We start from the raw sequence: 21,764 nt of genomic DNA, 5'->3' as shown, positions 1-21,764 counted from the left end.
TTTATATAGAATTGTAGTTTTAAGGCTTATTATCAAGCCTTTTGAAAATAATCAAACCTGCAAAACTATTTTGTGAAAGTTTAAAACTGTTCATTAAAGACTGCAAAAGCGGTTTGGCCAACACCTGCACATTGGAAAAGGATAAAAAAGATGTTCCATCTTAAGATCAAGTCTCTTAGTCCTTCTTTTATCACATAAAACAATATCCAATACATATCAATCAACAAAAATACAAAGTTTCAGATATACCTTCATTGTTAGAATATTTGGGTTGCAATTCCTGGGTGTCGTATTCAAATTTAAATGGTCCTGAAATACTAGGCAAATTTAGCAAGGGAGCATCTTCACGTTTTGGTGAGAAAAGATGGTTTGGAAAATAAAAGGGCTTCTCAAGGTCACATGGTAAAGCGTCTTCAAATTCTAAAAGAAAATTTAAATTAAACAGACATATAAAAATTTCAATCGTAAAGGTTACTAAGCAAATGCGACTGCTTTTTCTTTTTATTCACGTGTAAAATTGTATATAAAAAGACATTATATACATACAAAAAATTAAATGTATAGGCTATACAGGTTTTTTCTCAAATAGTTTTAAAAACTTATTTTTTATACAGCAAAAGATAAAATAAAATACTAAGCGAATCTTGCTAACCGAGAACAAAAAAAAAACTGGAATTATAACAAAAAAATACATAGAATATAGCTAATATCTGTATAAGTGTAAATTTAGGATATTGTGCTAAATATAAATTAAATGTTGAATAAAAATCGTACAACCAAAAAATAAAGATTTTACATCTCCACAATCACAAAGAACCAGAACCAATCAATTGGGGTTTTCTGCATTAGTTCCAAAACAATAAAATACAAAATATAGTCTCCCAAAACTGAACAGCCGAATTCAACAAACTTTATTCCTCTCTTACATGTCTTATAACTTGATATTCCCATCTAAAGCCCCAGGACTATCCCTGCTTTGGTTGTAATGTATCGTTCATCATACCAGCACAGGAGAGAAGACTGACAGAAAAATATCTCTACGAGATCATTACTTGATTCACCAAATTTAAAAATAAAAGCAATAAATCTGAATTTCAAAATTTTTTGTGGAACAAAAGAAGCTACTTATATCACCCCTGACCTCGTAATAGTTCGATCCAAAAACATATGAAGTTTTATTTTTTTTTCTTAGGAACACTTAATTAGAAAGGATAAAAAAAGGGGACGATTATTTTCTAAGAAAAGTAGCTTCTATTTTTTCAATTCAATTCAGATCGGTTTTAATAATACATTACATTTAAATAACAAACACACCCACACACAAATACTTTTAAAAAATAAATTCTGAACCACGATCCATATTTATTTGGCCCATTAGGACAAACCTGTTGAGGAAACATTAAATAACACTGTTAATAACATCTCCTCCATTTAACAGCCAGCTTGAACTCAAATTGCCTCCAAACAATTCAAATAAACGCACTAAAACTAACTTTTTTTCTGTTACAGAAAATTTAATTATATAGAATAGCCGTTTTCGATAAGAGAGTCCTCCAAAACTGTGATTAAATCAGCCTTTTCCGGAACTCGAGGCAAGTCCATGAAAGATTTTGGAACGGCGTTAATGCAAATTATGAGAAATATTATACTACCATCAACACTTGAATACAACACAGATTTAAGTCAGGAAAATCCTAAAGTACAAAACATATAATGATTAATGGCTAATAGTGACTTTTAACTACAAAAAAGCATATTTTATCCTTAACACAGTTGAAAGCATGCCTCAACTCGTCCAGCAGTCAAAGACGATAAAAATCTGATTATAAAATTTAAGAGGGTGCAAAAATTAAAAATAGTCTTTTGATGTAACTATTTTTAAAGTACAATTTTTAATTTTATTTTACAATAACCTTTCACGGTAAAAAAAGGAAAATACAGCTTCCAGCTTGTTCTGTTAACTGTATTCTTTTATTAAACTCGCCAAGCCAAAAATTATTAGGTTGGAAAATTTGGTTTAACTCCTGTAGTGAAAGCTTTATTCATTATTTTATTCCTTTATAGGAAATAAATAGCTTTATAGGAAAATATCAATATTCCGTTTTAGAGTTAAAGAGCTTTTGTAAGCGAAAAACTGTTTTATATGCCATAATTTGTTTTTCCAGGACTTTATATCTAGCTGTTCTTACTTTTAGGGCTTCAAGAATGTGACATCACATCTACTTAGATCCAAACAGAAATTATGTCAGAGAATTATATTTATCAATTAAAAAATTTATTAAAAACTTAGTAATTATCTAAAAGAATTTAAAATTAAGATCTAAAGTGGAATTCGAGCAGTTTGAAAAGTATTTTAAGTAAAATAAGTCTAGTTTTTTAATATCCGATAAAATATAAATATATTAGTCTCAAATAATTCCATAAAATTAATCAATTGCTAAGTAAACCAAAGTGAACAATCTTTCAAGGACATACTTATGACAAGGTCTAAATTTGCCTTCAATTACTTTTTTTTATCAAAATATTGTTTCAGCATCTATGCCAATTTTATTATGAAACCAATTTCGTCTTTTTACTATAATTCTTCAATTACACTTGGAAGATGATAAACTGATGTAAAAAACAGCAAAAAATATCACATTTCAAAAGATTTTCTATATACCATGGTTGCAGTGACAGCTGTAACTGAGAATAACTCAGTACGGTATCAATCTAGCTTTCATTGAGTGAACGCTGGATAAACATTTTGACTATTAACAAACCAGTGACAAGTTTATTTTATGAACAGGATGTAATTGCAAGTTTACCTGGACTTTTTTGGACTTTTTACAAACCTGTATGGCAAGTTTTTCTTTATAATAGGATATTCATTATAAGCTTTCAAGATTAGCTGTCGGGCTAATTTTCCATACGTATTTAAGATTGGATTTCGGAGTGAATTTTCTCTCCAGTTATGCAAGAAGGGTGATCGTCTATTTGCGCAGTTTAAATATTACAAACTTTGGCCGTGCAAAATTAAGAGAGTGATAACTGTTCGTGACGGTCGATTCAATAATAGAGTTTACTGTTATGGAATAGAAAAAAGCAAGAGTGTAGTATCTAATACTATTTGACACTATTTAATAAAGTATTCTGACGCGTTACAAAATTAAAGAAAAATGCACGACACGTGAATAGACTTTATATCAAAGGTTTAGATGGATTTCCAGATGACGTGTCTGATTATCTGGTATAATTACAAACTGATCTGAAGGAATGGCGAAGCAGTGCATAAGACACAATCTAGAAAAAATTGGACAAAGAGTTTTCCAAGTTCGATCTATCTCCATCGCAGTTTAAGAAGGACTTTCTAGACCCTGTTATGAACACGGTGCAGAAAGCAATTGAGATATTGTTTCAGTTAAAATTTTAGCTGGTTGAAAAAGCTCTCAAGGATTTAAGAGTAAAACTTGTCCAAAATGAGTCCAAGTATGAAAAATTTAAGTCAAACTTGGACAACTTAGGTCAGTCTGCCCTTCTAAATAAAGTCATTGTTACTGGTGTCGAAACAACTGCCCGTGATCTCCCGGTACTAGGTGAGAAAATTCTTGATCGTTTAAATTTACAGATGGGACTTCAGCTTGAAAAAACAATCATTAAGGGGGCTGAACATCTAGGAGCTAATGATCAAGCTCTAGCCCCTATCGAACTTACATTGATCTCAGAAGCTGCAGTAATCGAAATACTTCGCAATCGAAAAATGCTGAAGGGTTCCCGCGTCTTTGTTAATGAAGCGTTAACTAGGGAGAGGCAGGAAGTCTTCGATCTTGCTTGCAAAAGTTTCGAAAATAAGAATGTGTGAATGATGAGAGGCATCATTTTTGTGAAAGATGATGCTTGCAAATTATACCAGGAAAAACAATAGCAGATGTGGTTTAGATCCTCAATCTGGCTTATGAACCTTCACTGTTAAAAATTGAATTTTGATTTTGTTTCTCTTTCTTTATTAGTTATATGGATAGATTTTCGTTATTTTTTGAATCCCGTTTATACTTAGATACAATACTTAATGATTCGACTTGGAGTGATAAAGACGTACAGTATGTCAGAAATCAACCGGATTTTTATTTTTCGGATGTGAGTGAGTGAGAATCAAAGCGCTTCTTGTGTCGTTTTCTGCAACAATGAAGGTAGAGTGTTTTGCTTTATCCAAAATGAATGTTAAATAGATGGATATCCAATAGGCCCATTCAACTGCGTTACAATTTTCTACAGTCTTTTTATTTTTCCTGCATGTTTTATTTACTCTCTTTTATTTAATGTTGATTAGTTTGCATTTATTTACGTTAAGCCGTGACTAAAACTTGCTTTGTGACTAAAATATTTACTATCTATGGGTTTATTTTCAGGAAATTTTATTAAAATGTTCTTCAGGAGAGTCTAAGCCTAAGAGATATTTCGTGGCTGTGTATCATCAATCCTTTGCACTTTTAATTGGTGTTTCTTTTAAAGCGATAATATCTTCTGTTAGTATATGTGACATGTCTGATCATTTTCCAGTTAGTCTTGTTTTAGATGTAGCCCAATGTTTATCTCAAACTGCATTTTAAAAACAAGGAAGTAGAAATTCTTACCAAAAGAAAAAATTGATTGATTTTAAAACTTTAAGTGAATTGATAGATAATAAAGGCTGGACCCCCATTTTCTATTCGAATGATGCTAATGATAGTTTTTTAAAATTTATCCATGATATGATGCAACTCCGAGATCAAGCAGCATCGACAAGATCTTTGCGGAGAAAGTTTTCAATAAATTTGACTCGTGGATTATGGATGGTATATTAACGTCATTAAAGATGAAGAGAAAAAAACATCGTCAGTATTTGGCATCCCAATCTGATGTATTTTATGAGAATTATAGAACGTATAGAAATAAACTGAAATCTATTATAAGATATGCTAAAAGAACATATTTTTCCAATAAATTTTTACAGTATAAGTCAAATATGAAAAAGGTATGGCAGCTAATCAATGAAAAAATCCGTCCCAATCATCCTTCGAATTCGGGAGTTAATTGTCTTGAACTTGATGGTTCCAAAGTTACAGATCCAAAAGAAATTTTAGATATTTTTGGAAAGCATGTCAGTACTATTGGGTCTAGGATTGTATCGAGTACAAATAGGCACGAGAGTCAGTCGACTGATTTTGTTGTTGACGATGAAGCACCAAACTCATTTGATTTTTCTGAAATTGCACCTCAGGAAGTTAAAGGACCTATAATGAAACTAAAGCAAAGTTTTTCATTGGATGATTTTGAGTTTTCTACAAAAATTGTGAAACAAATAGCTCCTATTATTGCCCCATTGTTCTCACATATTTTTAATTCGTCTTCATAAAATGGAGTTTTTCCTGATCCTTTAAAAAATGCCCATTTTGTATCCTTGTGTAAACGTGGTGTTTCTATTGATCCGTTAAATTATAGAGGAATTTCACTCTTATCTGTTCTTAGTAAAATCATGGAAAAAATTGCTTATGAACAACTTCAAAATTATTCATGCAATAATAAAATATTGCATCCTTTGCAGTATGGATTCATTAAAGGAAAAATCAGCAGAACTAGCCATACATCAGCTTTTAATTGAAATAAATAATTCGCTGGACACTGGTCAGGGCGCCTTGGCTATATTCTTAGATGTGGCCAAGGCGTTCGACTCAGTGGATCACCGTCTTTTACTAAATTAACTAAAAAAAATATGGATTTTCTTCAAAATCTTTTAATTTTTTTGCATCTTACCTTGCTGAAAGAAAAATTGAATGCCATGATACTACTACTACTACTAACAACTCATCCCAGCACCAAGCCGCCTGAGGCCAACACAGCTGAGCACGCTCCTCCTCCACCCCAATCTATTCAAAGCCTCCCTTTTTACACCCTCCCACGAAGTTCCCATTTCCTTTAAATCTTTCTTTATGACGGCCTCCCACCCCAGATGGGGCCGACCTGCTTTCCGTTTAGCCCTAGATGGTTGGCCGAAAAGAACAATCTTCGGCAATCTGTCATCCTTCATCCGCACAACATGCCCTAACCACCTCAACCTTTCTTTCATTATAGACCTAGAAAGCGGTATTGAACCACATTTTTCGTATAGCCTATTGTTTGAAATACGGTCAGTCAGCCGGGTACCCAGAACAATCCTTAAGCAATTTCTCTGGAAAACATCTAGCAAATCTTCATCCGCTTTTCGGAGCGTCCATGCTTCAGAGCCATATTTGACCACTGTCATCACTGTAGCTTCTAAGATTCTAATCTTGGTTTGCAGACTTATCTTCCTATTCTTCCAGACTTTTTTAACTGTGAAAAAACACCCTGAGCCTTGGCTATTCTATTTTTAACATCTTCACTGCTCCCACCATCTTTATTAATAATACTTCCAAGGTAAGTGAAGCTGCCCACCTGCTCAATCTTTTCATTACCCAGCGTCACCTTTTCATCTTCACTCATTCCTAGCCTTAGTGACTTAGTCTTCCTAACATTAATTTTCAAACCAATACTAGCACCCTGGACTCGCAAAACCTCTAAAACTTCATTCATTTTGCTCACACTTTCATCTAGGATGCTTAAATCATCAGCATAATCCAAGTCCAGGAGACTTTTTCCTCCCCATTTGATTCCGTGGTCTCCCATTGCCTTTGCTGTGCTCCTTAAAACAAAGTCCATCAAAATAATCCATATAAAGGGGGATAGAACACAACCCTGCTTAACTCCTGGTTTAATATAAAAACAGGTGCTAACGTCATTTTCTACCTTAATCGCAGTAGCGTTATTCTCCTACATAGAACTAATCACTTTAATGTATATGTCTAGTATACCATACAAGGATAAAACCTTTACTAAAGCTCTTCTATCAACAGAATCGAACGCTTGCTCATGATAAATAAAACTGAGGACCAAAGGTGTTTGACAACTTAGGCACTTCTCAATTATTAACCTAAGAGTGAAAATTTGGTCAACACATCCTTTACCTTTTCTAAAACCGCACTGCTCTTCTCTTAAAACTTTGTCTACGGCATCTCTCAGTCTAAAAAGTATCATATTACTAAGCAATTTGCTACCTACAGAGACCAGACTAATGCCTCAATAATTACCACACTCACTTTTATCACCTTTCTTATAAAGTGGCTTAATTAAGGTTTTCCTAAAATCGTTAGGTACTTCCCCTTTTTCAAAAATCATATTCATAATCTTCAATAACTTATTTCTAACCTCAGAGCCACCATATTTAAGAAACTCATTTACCACCCTATCAGCACCTGGAGCCTTATTATTCTTTAATCCTTTTAGTACTGTTGCTAATTCCTCCTCACAAAACAAATCTTCCTTCACATCCAAGATATCACAAACTTTTTCATTTTCCTCTATATTTTTTCCTGCAACTCTATCTCGGTTAAGGAAGTTCTCAAAATCTTCGGCCCATATCGCTTTAGCTTTTTCCTTATCGCTAATTGCCACCCCATTCCTATCTTTAACTGGGACAAGTCCGGATTGACTACTACCTCTCAATTTGTTAACGTGCCAGTACAATATTTTACTATTATGCCGTCTAGCTGCATCTTCTAAATCCTCCGCAATTTTATCCATGGCCTCCACCTCACACCTCCTTAGTTCATATTTCAATGCTTTCTCCAATTTCCTTACATTTCTTTTGTTTTCATGCGATCTATCACTCAGATAATTCTTGTACAAGTCCTTTCTCCTTTCTATTAAACATAAAGCTTTTTCACTAATATTCTTAGCTGCAGTTCTAGCTTTCTTCCCTAATACACCTCCAGCAACTTCACAAATTATTTTCCTAAAATTATTCCAACCATCTTCCACATTATCAAATTTTAAACTCTCAAGATTAGTATTCAACTGTTCCTGGAAAGTTTCTCTCAAATTCTCATCCTGGAGTCTCCCAACACCATAACTTCCCGGGAGGTAATTACCCTTCCGAAATTTCAGCTTTAAATTACCCCTTGACACTACTAGAAGGTAATCTTTACTTTTAACATCAATAACTGCACTCCCATATACCATAGTATCTTGTATTGATCCTGCCAGTCTTTGGTTTACTATAAAATAATCAATAAGGTTTGTTGTCTTACCATCACGTGAATACCATGTTAGCTTATGAACCATTTTATGACCAAACACTGTATTGGTTATAACTAGATTGTTATACCTACAAAATTGCAAAAGTCTGTATCCATTACTGTTTTCTTTTCCTACACCAAATTTACCTAAGCTGGGATACCATCTATCCTTATTTCTACCAACCTGGGCGTTAAAATCTCCCAGTAATAACATCATATTTCTACCTGGGACCCTGTCTATTTGGTCCTGTTACTGTAAGTAAAATTCATCTGAGTCACTAGTATCTCCGTCAGTCGGTTCTACAGGGGCGTTTACTACCATAACTGATACCCTGAACTTTTTAGTAATAATGTGAGCAATTAGTATTCTATTATTAATACCTTCCCAGCCTAAACAAGACTTAGCAGCTTCCTTATTCATCCTGAGCCCTACTCCCTGTCTATGTACCCCATCCTTCCTGCCTGAGAAAACAAATTCTATATCACCTAATTTGATGCTTCCTACCCCAGGGATATGAGTTTCTGAAACTCCTAATAAATCCAGTTCGAATCGTCTGAATTCGTCAGTCAAAATATCGATACGATAGTCATTTTTTAATGTCGTAACATTCCAAGTTCCAATTTTCATGTTCTTTAAATCATTGAAATTTTTTTGCCTCAGGAAAAGCAATGATCCCAGATACCAGTGTAGGACCGGGATCACACATCTTCTCAAGTATACACCGAAGCGCTTAAGTCAGCTTAGAACCGAACAGCAAGAAGTCCCTGGGACCACCATGGACGGAGGTTTTGTACAATCCTGGGTACATCTTGGTCATAACATGGTTTTCAACACTTGGCGATGCTCTTCTATCAACAAGAGTTGAAATCCTGCACAGACATTCTCAAGCATATTTCCTCTGACTCAATATATGTTCATGTCTACAAATATTATGCTACTACTGGGAAGCAGCCCATAATAGATAAATTAGCAAGGAAGAGGTTTTTCAGCCCGAAGACGCCCATCAAAACATACCAATCCCAGAAGAATTGTCCATTAGTCAGAATCCCGTGCGGATTCTGTGTCGTTTACTAGGCTATAATTTCCTCGAGGGGCGCCACTCCTCAAGTGGGAATAGAGTTGAAAAATGGAATCCGATCTAAGTCATTTTCCGTAAATTGTGGGGTTCCTCAGGGCTCTGTTTTGGGTCCTACCCTATTTCTTTTCTATATTAATGATTTGCCTGAGTTTCATTCTGTCTGAAAAATTGTTATTTTTGCGCATGATGTTGTGATTTTTTCTTCCCATTCAGATTTAAAACAGCTTTTCTTGAACATCCAAAGTACTCTATCAACTACTTCAGAGTGGCAATGTCGAAACCTTCTTCTATTAAATGAAAGGAAATGCCAGTATATACTATTTTCACGAGTTGGTTCAGTCAATTCTGATGTTTTTTTCTCTTTATTTAAATAATGTGGAATTGAAACGGGTACAACAGTTTATGGTCATATAAGAGAATAAACTACATCCCCTTCCCCTTGAGGAGTGATCATATTGTTTTTAAATATATGATGCATGCAGCATTACAAAAGGAACATAGCTAAGTTTAAAAAACCAAGTGTAATGAGTCAATTTACAAAAGGTGTTTTATGCAGTTTTCATAATGCCTAGGGGACATAACAATAACCTCGACCATCAAATGTAATAAGAACATTCTGAGCAGTTGAGGTAAAGGGTATGAAAAAATTACATAAGGTATTGATAAGCAAAAATGAAGAAAAAAGAAATACACAGTTACAATACTTGCGTCATCAACAATTACGACAGATAAGAACAAAAGTGAAATGCAAAAAAATATGCATGTACGAGACATGTGACAATAAGAAGTAAAGAAAATAGAAAATGAAAGTGAAGAACAAAGAAATATGTAGTTAAAAGATATGCTAGAGCAAGAACAAAGAAACATGTGGTTAGAAGATAAGTGGCAGCAAGAATTACAAGTAATAGCAAGAAAGCAAGTATCATAAGGTATAAAACTAAAGTGAAGAGCGAATAATTTTGCAGTTAGAAGACAAGGGACAGCAAAAATCAGAACGAGTCAAAAATAGAACTGAAGAAGAAGGAAATATTACGTAAGAAAACAATCAAAATCTTTGATGCTAACAAAATGTGGCACAAAACTCAGTACAAACCATCAAAATGCCATAAACTGCACAATGTTAATCACAAGTCATTGGAATCATTTAACGCCATATGTTCCCTGTGAAGCCCCCCATTTTCATGAAGAGTAGCAAACAACCATAAATAATTTGGAGGTTACTACTTACAACAAAAATCAGTATAAAGACGTAAGCCACATGTCAAGCACCAGGGCCTGGCCTTAACATTGACTGCATAGTTTTTACTAAAATCTGCCATATTAACATTTTTAGCAAAAAAAGATCTAAAAAGGTTACAACTTTAAGGATGAATTAGTATTTTTTCCCAGGGTGGTTGTATAAACCCATGGTGATATCAAAACTAGAAGACAAGTCATTGTCAGCCACTAGAAGACAAGAAATGAAAAGAATTATTATATACAAGTCTTCTGTGTAGCTGTACCAAGACTTGGCCTCAAAACTGGCTAAACAGTTTTTTCTTCTTCTCAAAACTAGTATATTGACATTTCTGGCCACAAACAATCTAAATAGGTCAAAACGTTAAGAAAGAAATTGCGATTTCCCCAGGGTGGAGGTATGAAACATGTGGATCCACCATGACATAAAGATGAGACTGTGATTAGAAGAGAAGTGACAATGAGGACCAATATATACACTCCTACTGTGTACCTGAGCTGGGGACTAGCATACACACCCTGAGCTAGCATTTAGAAATGTCCATCAACACTTTTCTTAATTTACCAGGGGCCAGCATTACCAAACAAAAGATTCTATAGCAGTTAATTCTCCCAGAACATTCTGTCCCTATGGAAAATACCAACCTTACATAAAAATCCCCAAAACATAAATTTGAGCAGCATCAGAGAAAGTAGAAAATAGGTACATTCAAATGTCAATCAGATGCCATGAAGGGTAACAAAAGGACCAGATATAAAAAATAGTTGTAGGACAGAGGCTGGTTGGTGTCCAATCCCTTTAAACTGGTAAAAAGGACTAGAATTTTCAATTTGATATCCACTGAGCATCCTCTAAAGCTTCCAAAAGGGGGGGATTAAAGAGGAGGCAGGGGCAGCACCCCTACTATATAGAATAATTTCTGCTGGTTTTAGGGTATATTGCTAATCATTACTCAAGGATATCTTGGCATTAAATGCACACTTTGAAGCAATTCCCCAACACCTAACAAAAGTGTAAAAGGATATAGGTGAGGATAGTTGTCCTCTAACCACTTTATAATCTTAAAAAGAGCACAGGAAGTTTTGACTTCCATATACAACATGCCCAAATACAATTTGTATAAGACTAACCTTCCTATAAAAATTTTATATCTTAAAAATTGACAATTTGCATAGCTTACAGCCCTTGCCCCACGGGCTGAAAGGGGGTGGGGGCAATTCCCCTGACCTTGAGGCATAGATAAGATATTTTGACTATTTTGAATAAAACAGCTTCCTCCATATTTTGATTGAATGGGTTTGAGGGATGTAAATAGTGTTGCCAAAGGCTTGTTGCCTTCAAATCAATTTGACCCATAAAAAAGGGCACTAGAAAATAAGCTCTATTCAAAGTGTATACCCCCCCCCCCTTTCATCTGGTGCTTATGGGAAATCAAGACAAGTAATGAATTGAACCCTTATGGCTCTTTCCATTAGGCAATGCTAAAGTGTGCCTCTGACTTAAATGGGCAAGCAGGGCTAGATCTAAAGGGGGGGTTGAGGGGGCAAGTGACCTGAGTGGCATGTCCTGTGAGCAGCAAAACAAGCTAAAATTGCATTATTTATGGATCAAACTTGTAATATTTTCAGTAGTGGTGGAGTAGCAAGGGGCAGTGGGGGCTATTTTTGCACCCAATAAAAAAAAGCCAAGTCCAACTGTGTCTGTATGTAGAACTTTCAATGTCCCTTCTAATGAATATATGAAACTTTATATGAAACTCTAACCTTTATCAAGGTTGAAGTAGTGTCAACACAATGAAGAAACAGACAAACATATTAAAATAGCTTATACAACTTATTGTGTTTCTATTAGCCAATGAATGTATAATATACTAAAAAAAAACAGAAAAACATTAAAAGTATTGCTATATAATAGCCAAAATGTTCTCACTAATCACATTATCAAGTTTTCTCCTGTTATTATACATTTATAATATTACACTTTCGTAAATTATGCACTCAATGGCTTGCAGACCTAAATTTAAAATGTCCCCCCCTCCCTAACTTTTTTGGCATTCACTAAAGTTTTAAGCCAAAATTTTGCAAAATTAGCAGAAATTATGTAAAATACCAGATTTATGTAGAAAAATTTGGCAGAAACATGGTAATAGTATCGATTCAGTAAAGTCTATGAAGTTCCCCCCCCTCCAATGGAAAGAGGCTTGGGCTGCCCCTGTGCATGGGAAATATATTTTGAGTTGTATGTTATGGTTTTAAGACTCTGTATGGATTAATAACCAATTTTAGTACTTTTCTGGTTTTTAATGTTTTTTTTCAGATTGTCATGGTGATTTCCTCTTTTAAGCCCTGTTTGTGACTTGCAATTCTTTATAATTTACTGGATGAAATCCTTTCTTTATAATTTGCATCAGCTATTGGTCAGCCATATTTGGCATTAATTTACGACCAGTATTGGTGATAAGAAGACATGTTAAAAAAACAGTTCTTACTTCATAATATGCAAAATTAGCCTAGTTAACGTATTATTCAAGGGGAACACCTTTATCCTCACTATTTTCATTGTTTTTACAGTTTTACAATCAGATTTTACAACATTTTGTCTTTTCTCCAAGTCATGAAAATTGTTTTGAAACAAACACTCAAGAGCCATCTAGCTAATCTAACCTATCCTAAATTAATTAATATTAACCTATTTATTAACATTAGCCTAGTTATCTTTTTGCTAGATGGAAGTGATGGTGTTTATCTTCCTTATACAGAATAATTAGAAACAAAAAAATGTGATAAAATGTTTATTTTTCACAATATTGTTAAAGATAATTGTAAAACAGTGAAAATAGTAATGATACAGATGCTCTCCCTGGAAAATATGCTAACTAGGGTAAAAAACCTTTTTCTGGGAAAGACCACTTTTCATTGGCATTCCAGAAAATAGCAATGGATTTTTGGACCACCCCTATTTCACAACAGCATGATGCAATGTGAGAGCAGTAACAAGAACTCTGCCTTCTTGGTCAAATATTCACCAATAATTTGACAGCATAAATGAAAAATGAGGTCTCTTTTGAAAAGCAATTGAAAAGAAAAAATTATGTTTAGCCTAATATTCTTTATTTATGAAATGAACATTGTGCAATAAAAGTTAAATTTTTAGAATTAGAAGAAAATCAGCTTTCTTTTAGTATTTGAATAAAACTGAAACACTAAAAGGATATATTCATCCGAGTAAGGTAATTGGTATTTCCAAAATGAGGTCATTGTAGGTAAGTTAATAAACTAAAAATTTCAAGTGTTTGATATTAAATAATTTTAATAAAAACCATATTAATATATAGCTTAGATTATGGAAAAATTCTACTTTAGCTACTTTTGGCTATCTTGGAAAAGGGTTAGGTTAGGAAAATGAAACTTTCAGGGATGGGTCTACAGGCTAAAGTATGTCCTAGGAAGGTATTTTGAAGTACCTACTTCTACTATTTCTCCCTCTAGAGGGTCCTGAAATTTGTCTACATGACAGGTCTATACCTATTGAAATTTTGACCAAACCGCATTTTACCTCAATTTTCAGTGATCTGTATCTTTTTCTCAGGCCTTAGTTCATCAAATGCAATTCCTGTTATGTGATTTAAATTTAAGGTAAATAAATTTTGTTTTTTTTTTCAAAATTTTGAAAATGTGTTTGCATAGCTTTATAACCATATAAATTGGGATTGAGCAAAGTTGTGAAGCTGAAAAGAATTGTGTGATACTTCATTTAAGCACAAGATCTATTTTCCACAGTTTCACTTTTATAACACAGATTTTTTTAAGGTCATACCCTCTAGAGGGAGAAAAAGTGGAGGTAGGTACTTTGAAATAGCTTCCTGGGACATATTTTTAGCCTGTAGACCTATCCCTGAAAGTTTCATTTTCTTAACCTAACCCCTTTCCAAGATAGCCTAAAGTAGCTAAAGTAGAATTGTACTGTCTTACATCATTTCAATCAATTCTATATTGTTTTTTTTTTACCAAACATAATTATGAATATTATGAATCGAGTATTTTTTTCTTAACTTGCGTCCTTATGACCAGTACTGGTCCTAAATTTATACCCCATATTTTCTTTTTTTTTTCTTCAATTTTAACTGAACTTAAATATAATTTAGTCAATTATTATAGGGCTATGGGTAAATTTTTACCGAATCATATTATTGACTTATGAATAAATTAAACATACCACACAATGCCTTTTTTTATGCTCTTTCCAGTGAAACACTACTTTAGCAACTTTGGGCTATCTTAGAAAGAGGCAAGGTTAAGAAAATAAAACTTTTAGGAATGGGTCTACAGGCTAAAATATGTCCAGCGAAAATATTTTGAGGTGTCTACCTCCTCTCCTCTCTCTAGAGGATCCTGACCTTTGATGACCTTTAAAAATATGGGTGTTATAAAAGTGAAACCTTGCAAAATAGATCTTTGGCTTAAATGAAGTACAAAAAAAATTGTTTTCAGCTTCACAGCTTTGCTCAAACCCAATTTATAAGGTTCAAAAGATATGCAAATAAATTTCCTGTATTTTGAATAAAAAATATTGATATGGCTTAAAATTCTACTCAAATAACAGGAATTGCATTCTCAAAACTAAAGCCAGAGAAAAAGAAACTGATAACTGAAAATTAAGGTATAAAGTTGTTTTGTTAAAATTTCAATAGGCATAGTCATGTCATGTAGGCAAATTTCAGGACCCTCTAGAGGCAAAAGGAGTGGAGGTAGTTACTTCAAAATACTTTCCCAGGACATACTTTAGCCTGTGGACCCATCCAGGGAAGTTTCATTTTTCTAACATAACCCATTTCCAAGATAGCCAAAAGTAATAAAAGTAGAATTTTGCCCTCTTTCCAAATATAATAATCATTTTATAAAAAATGAATTTTACCTCCCTCCCTATTTACACAACGTCAGGGTATCTATTTGCACTGTAGGGGGTGAGGGGTACATTTTAATTATGTTGTGAATATGAGATAAGATTAATCTTTCCCTCTACCCCCTACAGTGCAAATATATACCCTGAATTGGTCTATATAGGGGTGGGGGCTCAAATTCATTTCCAACAAAAATGATTATTATTTTCATAAAGAGCATAAAAAAGGTGGCCAAGCATAAAAAGCATAAAAAGGCTATACTTAACCCAACCTAACCCTGAATTGGCACATATAGGGGGGGCTGAAATTCATTTCCGATATTGGGTCAATATATACAAAATCATATTATTGAGTTTGGACTAAAGTGAATACACCATTCGATGCCTTTTTTTATGCTGATTACGAATATAATAATCATTCCTTATCGGAAATTCAAATTTAAGCCATTTTCGAGCTCTTGAAAATGACAAAAAAAGGGTGTAAAAAGGCTAATATAGGGTGTAAAAATGCTTAAAACATTTGTTTTAAACTTACTGTTTCATAATAAATTCTTATTTTAATCCACAAGCACTGACTTTCCATGAGTAACAAGTATATAATTTCCAAAAAATTATTTTCCAAATATTATGTATATTCTTGTTGCTTTACACTGAATTTTATTGTTTTCGGGTTCGACAAAACTTCAAAAAGATTAAACCTAACCAAACCTAAAAAAACCTCAGCAAACCTAACCTACCCGAACCTAATCCTTTAATATTTTCGACGGTTTGACAAAAACTCATTCTTGAACATTAAGTGTTAAGTAGGAAAAAAATACATAATATTTGCAGAATGAATTCTTGCAACATATATACTTGTGATTATCCAACCTACTCATGGAAAGTCAGTGCTTATGGATTAAAATAAGTATTTATTATGAAACAGTAAGTTTAAAACAAAGGTTTTAAGACTTTTTCCATGCTATATTAGCCTTTTTACACTCTATTTTTTGTCATCTTCAATAGCTCAAAAATGGCTTAAATTTTAAATTCCAATAGGAATGATTATTATATTCTTAATCAGTATAAAAAAAGGCATATAATGGTGTTTTCACTTTAGTCCTAACTCAATAATATGATTTCGTATATATTGACCGAAATGCTTATTATATTCTTAATCAGCATAAAAAAAGGCATCAAGTGGTATATTCACTTTAGTCCTAACTCAATAATATGATTTGGTATATATTGACTAAAAAGGCATTGAGTGGTATATTCACTTTATTTGTAAGTCAATAATATGATTTGGTAAAAATTTACTGGGCTATGAAGAACTTTTAGGGGGGGGGGGAGGGTGCAGGAATTAATTGTCCAAATCAAAACATATTTCTTTATCTTGTTCTAGCATGTCACCTTCTGAAGAGAAGCTATTCTAGATCTTTGCCTATTTTGAAAAATATATGCAGGGAAGGAACAAAATGTAAAGTTAAGGGAAGATTGTTTGAAGTTTTAAAAGGAAGTTCAAAAAAGAAAAATCACTCTTTGAGAGTTATTGTTTCTTTCTAAGTAGTCCAATCTTTGTGTATTGAAGCTATTTTTTATGCCTAAGCCTAACATCAACCTCAATCTAACTGTAAAATCCTAATTATTGAATTAGGCTACCTGTTGAAAATAAAACTAGTATGTTCAAAGTCTAAATAAACAATTTTTTACCTTTTCTGGGCTTAAAATTTCAGCTCAGCTAATTGATTTAAGTTTGAATGTAGATTACTCTTCGACCAGATAATTAAATTTGTTGATTGTAGACTTCGTAGATAAAGCCATCTATTTTATATTCTTAAGCGGCGTTCACCAATCGTGTCTAGCTAGAATCCCATGTCTAGACACGTGTCTAGCCAAAATTCGAAGTCTAGACAACGACCGTTCACAATTAAAATTCAGTGCTTAGCTAAAACTTCAAATTTAGTTTCATATTGTCATTTCTAGCCAATCAAAGGAGCTTATACGGGCAAAACTTTCAAAATTGTAATATAACGTGTCCTCTGAAGTCGATTCTGATGTTTTTAGCACTCTATCTATTAGTGCTTTAGAAATATTTAAAAAGCTTCTAAAGTAAAATTTTGGAAAATTTTGAGTTTTGGGGGAAGGGGGATTTCAAAAACATCTTCCCATGACATAAATAGTCTTCTAAAGTTGATTCTGATGTTTGTATCGATCTATGTCTTAGCGCTTTAGAAATATTTAAACAAGTTTATAAAGTAACAATTTTGGAAAATTTTGAGTTTGGGGGGAAGGGGGATTTCAAAAACATCTTCCCATGACATAAATTGTCTTCTAAAGTTGATTCTTATGTTTGTAACCCTCTATGTCTTAGCACTTTAGAAATATTTAAACAAGTTTCTAAAGTAACAATTTTGGAAAATTTTGAGTTTGGGGGGAAGGGGGATTTCAAAAAGATCTTCCCATGACATAAATTCTCCTCTAAATTCGATTCTGATGTTTGTAGCGCTCTATGTCTTAGTGCTTTGCAAATATTTAAAAAGCTTCTAAAGCAGAATTTTGGAAAATTTTGAGTTTGGGGGGAAGGAGGATTTTAAGAACCTCTTCCCGTGATATAACGTGTCCTCTGAAGTCAATTCTGATATTTGTAGCGCCCTATCTATTAATGCATTAGCAATATTTAGAAAGCTTCTAAACCAGAATTTCTAAAAATTTTGAGTTTGGGGGGAAGGAGGATTTTAAAACCCTCTTCCCGTGATATAAGGTGTCCTCTGAAGTCAATTCTGAAAATTTTAGCGCTCTATCTATTAGTACTTTAGAAATATTTTAAAAGCTTCTAAAGTAGAATTTTGGAAAATTTTGAATTTGGGGGAAAGGGGGGTTTTAAAAACCTCTTCCTGTGATATAACGTGTCCTCTGAAGTCAATTCTGATGTTTGTAGCAATCTATCTATTAGTTATTTATAAATATTTAAAAAAGCTTATAAAGTAAAATTTCTTAAATTTTTGAGCTCTGGGGAAAGGGGGATTTTAAAAAATTTTCCCGTGACACAAAGTGTTTTCTGGGGTTGAGTATGGGGTTTTTATCGTTAAATATATTAGCACTTTAGAAATATTTAAAAAAGCATCTGAAGTAGAATTTTGGAAAATTTTGAGTTTGTGGGGAAGGGGGATTTCAAAAACATCTTCCCATGACATGAATTGTCTTCTAAAGTCGATTCTGATGTTTGTACTGTTCTATGTCTTAGTGCTTTAAAAATATTTAAAAAAGCTTCTGAAGTAGAATTTTGAAAATTTTGAGTTTGGGGGGAAGGGGGATTTCAAAAACATCTTCCCATGACATAAATTGTCTTCTAAAGTTGATTCTGATGTTTGTAACGCTCTATGTCTTAGTGCTTTAGAAATATTTAAACAAGTTTCTAAAGTAACAATTTTAGAAAATTTTGAGTTTGGGGGGAAGGGGGATTTCAAAAACATCTTCCCATGACATAAATTGTCTTCTAAAGTTGATTCTGATGTTTGTAACGCTCTATGTCTTAGCGATTTAAAAATATTTAAACAACATTATAAAGTAAAAATTTTGGAAAATTTGAGTTTGGGGGGAAGAGGGATTTAAAAAAGATCTACCCGTGTCATAAATTGAGCTCTAGATTTAAGTCTTATGCTTGTAGTGCTCTATATCTTAGCACTTTACAAATATTTAAAAGTCTACTAAAGCAGAATTTTGGAAAATTTTGAGTTTGGGGGGAAGGAGGATTTTAATAACCTCTTCCCGTGATATAACGTGTCCTCTGAAGTTGATTCTGATGTTTTTAGCACTCTATCTATTAGTGCTTTAGAAATATTTTAAAATCTTCTAAATTAGAATTTTTCAAAATTTCTAGTTTGGGGGGAAGGGGGATTTCAAACACTTCTTACCATTGCATAATCTGTCCTCTCAAGTCATTCCTGATTTTTTTAGCTCTCGGTATAATAGTGCTTTAGAAATATTTTCAAAGATGCTAAAGTAGAATTTTTGAAAATTTTTAGTTTTGGGGGACAGGGGATTTAAAAACATACTTCCCACGACATAATGTGTCATCTGAAGTCGATTCTGATATTTGTAGTTCTCTTTCTATTAGTGCTTTTGAAATATTTTGAAAGCTTCTAAAGTAAAATTTTGGAAATTTTTGAGTTAGGGGGGAAGGGGGATTTTAAAAACCTCTTCCCGTTATATAACGTGTCCTCTGAAGTCGATTCTGATGCTTTTAACACTCTATCTATTAGTGCTTTAGAAATATTTAAAAAGCTTCTAAAATAAAATTTTTGAAAATTTTGAGTTAGTGGGGAAGGGGGATTTTAAAAACCTCTTCCCATGATATAACGTGTCCTCTGAAGTCGATTCTGAAACTTGTAGTGCTCTATCTATTAGTGCTTTAGAAATAATTAAAAAAGCTTCTAAAGTAAAATTTTGGAAATTTTTGAGTTTGGGGGGAAGGGGGATTTTAAAAACCTCTTCCCGTGATATAACGTGTCCTCTGAAGTCGATTCTGATGTTTTTAGCACTCTATCTATTAATGCTTTAGAAATATTTAAAAAGCTTCTAAAGTAGAATTTTTTAAAATTTTGAGTTTGGGGGGAAGGGTGATTTCAAAAACATCTTCCTATGATATAATGTGTCCTCTGAAGTCGATTCTGATGTTTTTAGCACTATCTATTAGTGCTTTAGAAATATTTTAAAAGCTTCTAAAGTAGAACTTTGGAAAATTTTGAGTTTGGGGGGAAGGGGGATTTTAAAAACCTCTTCCCGTGATATAACGTGTCCTCTGAAGTTGATTCTGATGTTTTTAGCACTCTATCTTTTAGTACTTAAGAAATATTTTAAAAGCTTCTAAAGTAGAATTTTGGAAAATTTTGATTTTGGGGGAAAGGGGGGTTTTAAAAACCTCTTCCTGTGATATAACGTGTCCTCTGAAGTCGATTCTGATGTTTTTAGTGCTCTATCTATTAATGCTTTAGAAATATTTAAAAAGCTTCTAAAGTAGAATTTTGGAAAATTTTGAGTTTGGGGGAAAGGGGGATTTCAAAAACAGCTTCCCATGACACAAATTGTCTTCTAAAGTCGATTCTGATGTTTGTAGCATTCTATGTCTTAGCGCATGAGAAATATTTAAAAAAGCATCTGAAGTAGAATTTTGGAAAATTTTGAGTTTGTGGGGAAGGGGGATTTCAAAAACATCTTCCCATGACATGAATTGTCTTCTAAAGTCGATTCTGATGTTTGTACTGTTCTATGTCTTAGTGCTTTAGAAATATTTAAAAAAGCTTCTGAAGTAGAATTTTGAAAATTTTGAGCTTGGGGGGAAGGGGGATTTCAAAAACATCTTCCCATGACATAAATTGTCTTCTAAAGTTGATTCTGGTGTTTGTAACGCTCTATGTCTTAGCGCTTTATCAATATTTAAACAAGTTTCTAAAGTAACAATTTTAGAAAATTTTGAGTTTGGGGGGAAGGGGGATTTCAAAAACATCTTCCCATGACATAAAATGTCTTCTAAAGTTGATTCTGATGTTTGTAACGCTCTATGTCTTAGCGCTTTAAAAATATTTAAACAAGTTTCTAAAGTAACAATTTTGGAAAATTTTGAGTTTGGGGGGAAGGGGGATTTCAAAAAGATCTTCCCATGAGTTAAACTGTCCTCTAAAGTCGATTCTGATGTTTGTAGCGCTCTATGTCTTAGCGCTTTACAAATATTTAAAAAGCTTCTAAAGTAGAATTTTTGAAAATTTTGAGTTTGGGGGGAAGGAGGATTTCAAGAACATCTTCCCGTGATATAACGTGTCCTCTGAAGTTGATTTTGATGTTTTTAACACTCTATCTATTAGTGCTTTAGAAATATTTAAAAAGCTTCTTAAGTAGAATTTTGGAAAATTTCGAGTTTGGGGGGAAGGGGATTTCAAAAACTTCTTCCCATAACATAATTTGTCCTCTGAAGTCATTTCTGATATTTTTAGCGCTCTATCTATTAGTGCTTTAGAAATATTTAAAAAGCTTCTAAAGTAGAATTTTTCAAAACTTTGAGTTTGGGGGGAAAGAGGATTTCAAAACCATCTTCCCATAATATAATTTGTCCTCTGAAGTCAATTCTAATGTTTTTAGCGCTCTATCTATTAGTGCTTTAGCAATATTTAAAAATCTTCTAAAGTATAATTTTGGACAATTTTGAGTTTTGGTGGAAGGGGGATTTTAAAAAACTCTTCCCTTTATATAACTTGTCCTCTGAAGTCGATTCTGATGTTTTTAGCACTCTATCTATTAGTGCTTTGGAAATATTTAAAAAGCTTCTAAAATAAAATTTTTGAAAATTTTGAGTTAGTGGGGAAGGGGGATTTTAAAAACCTCTTCCCATGATATAACGTGTCCTCTGAAGTCGATTCTGAAACTTGTAGTGCTCTATCTATTAGTGCTTTAGAAATATTT

At 33.2% G+C, this 21,764-nt stretch overlaps 1 protein-coding gene across 2 annotated transcripts in view; it reads right to left on the bottom strand.

Moving 5' to 3' along the window:
* The window catches only part of LOC148948148 (uncharacterized), a 374,053-nt gene that overhangs the window by 134,875 nt on the left and 217,414 nt on the right, over positions 1-21,764 (bottom strand). For both annotated transcript variants that reach the window (XM_089095709.1, XM_089095710.1), the window contains one exon: positions 250-420. In XM_089095709.1, the coding sequence (XP_088951835.1) occupies positions 250-420 (171 nt within the window). The remainder of the gene's footprint in view (positions 1-249; positions 421-21,764) is intronic.

This window comes from Artemia sp. Qi Xiang Cuo, chromosome 10 (genome assembly GCF_049724085.1).
Source record: "Artemia sp. Qi Xiang Cuo chromosome 10, ASM4972408v1, whole genome shotgun sequence".
Classification (NCBI taxonomy): Eukaryota; Metazoa; Arthropoda; class Branchiopoda; order Anostraca; family Artemiidae; genus Artemia; species Artemia sp. Qi Xiang Cuo.
This window is presented reverse-complemented; position numbering and strand designations above follow the sequence as displayed.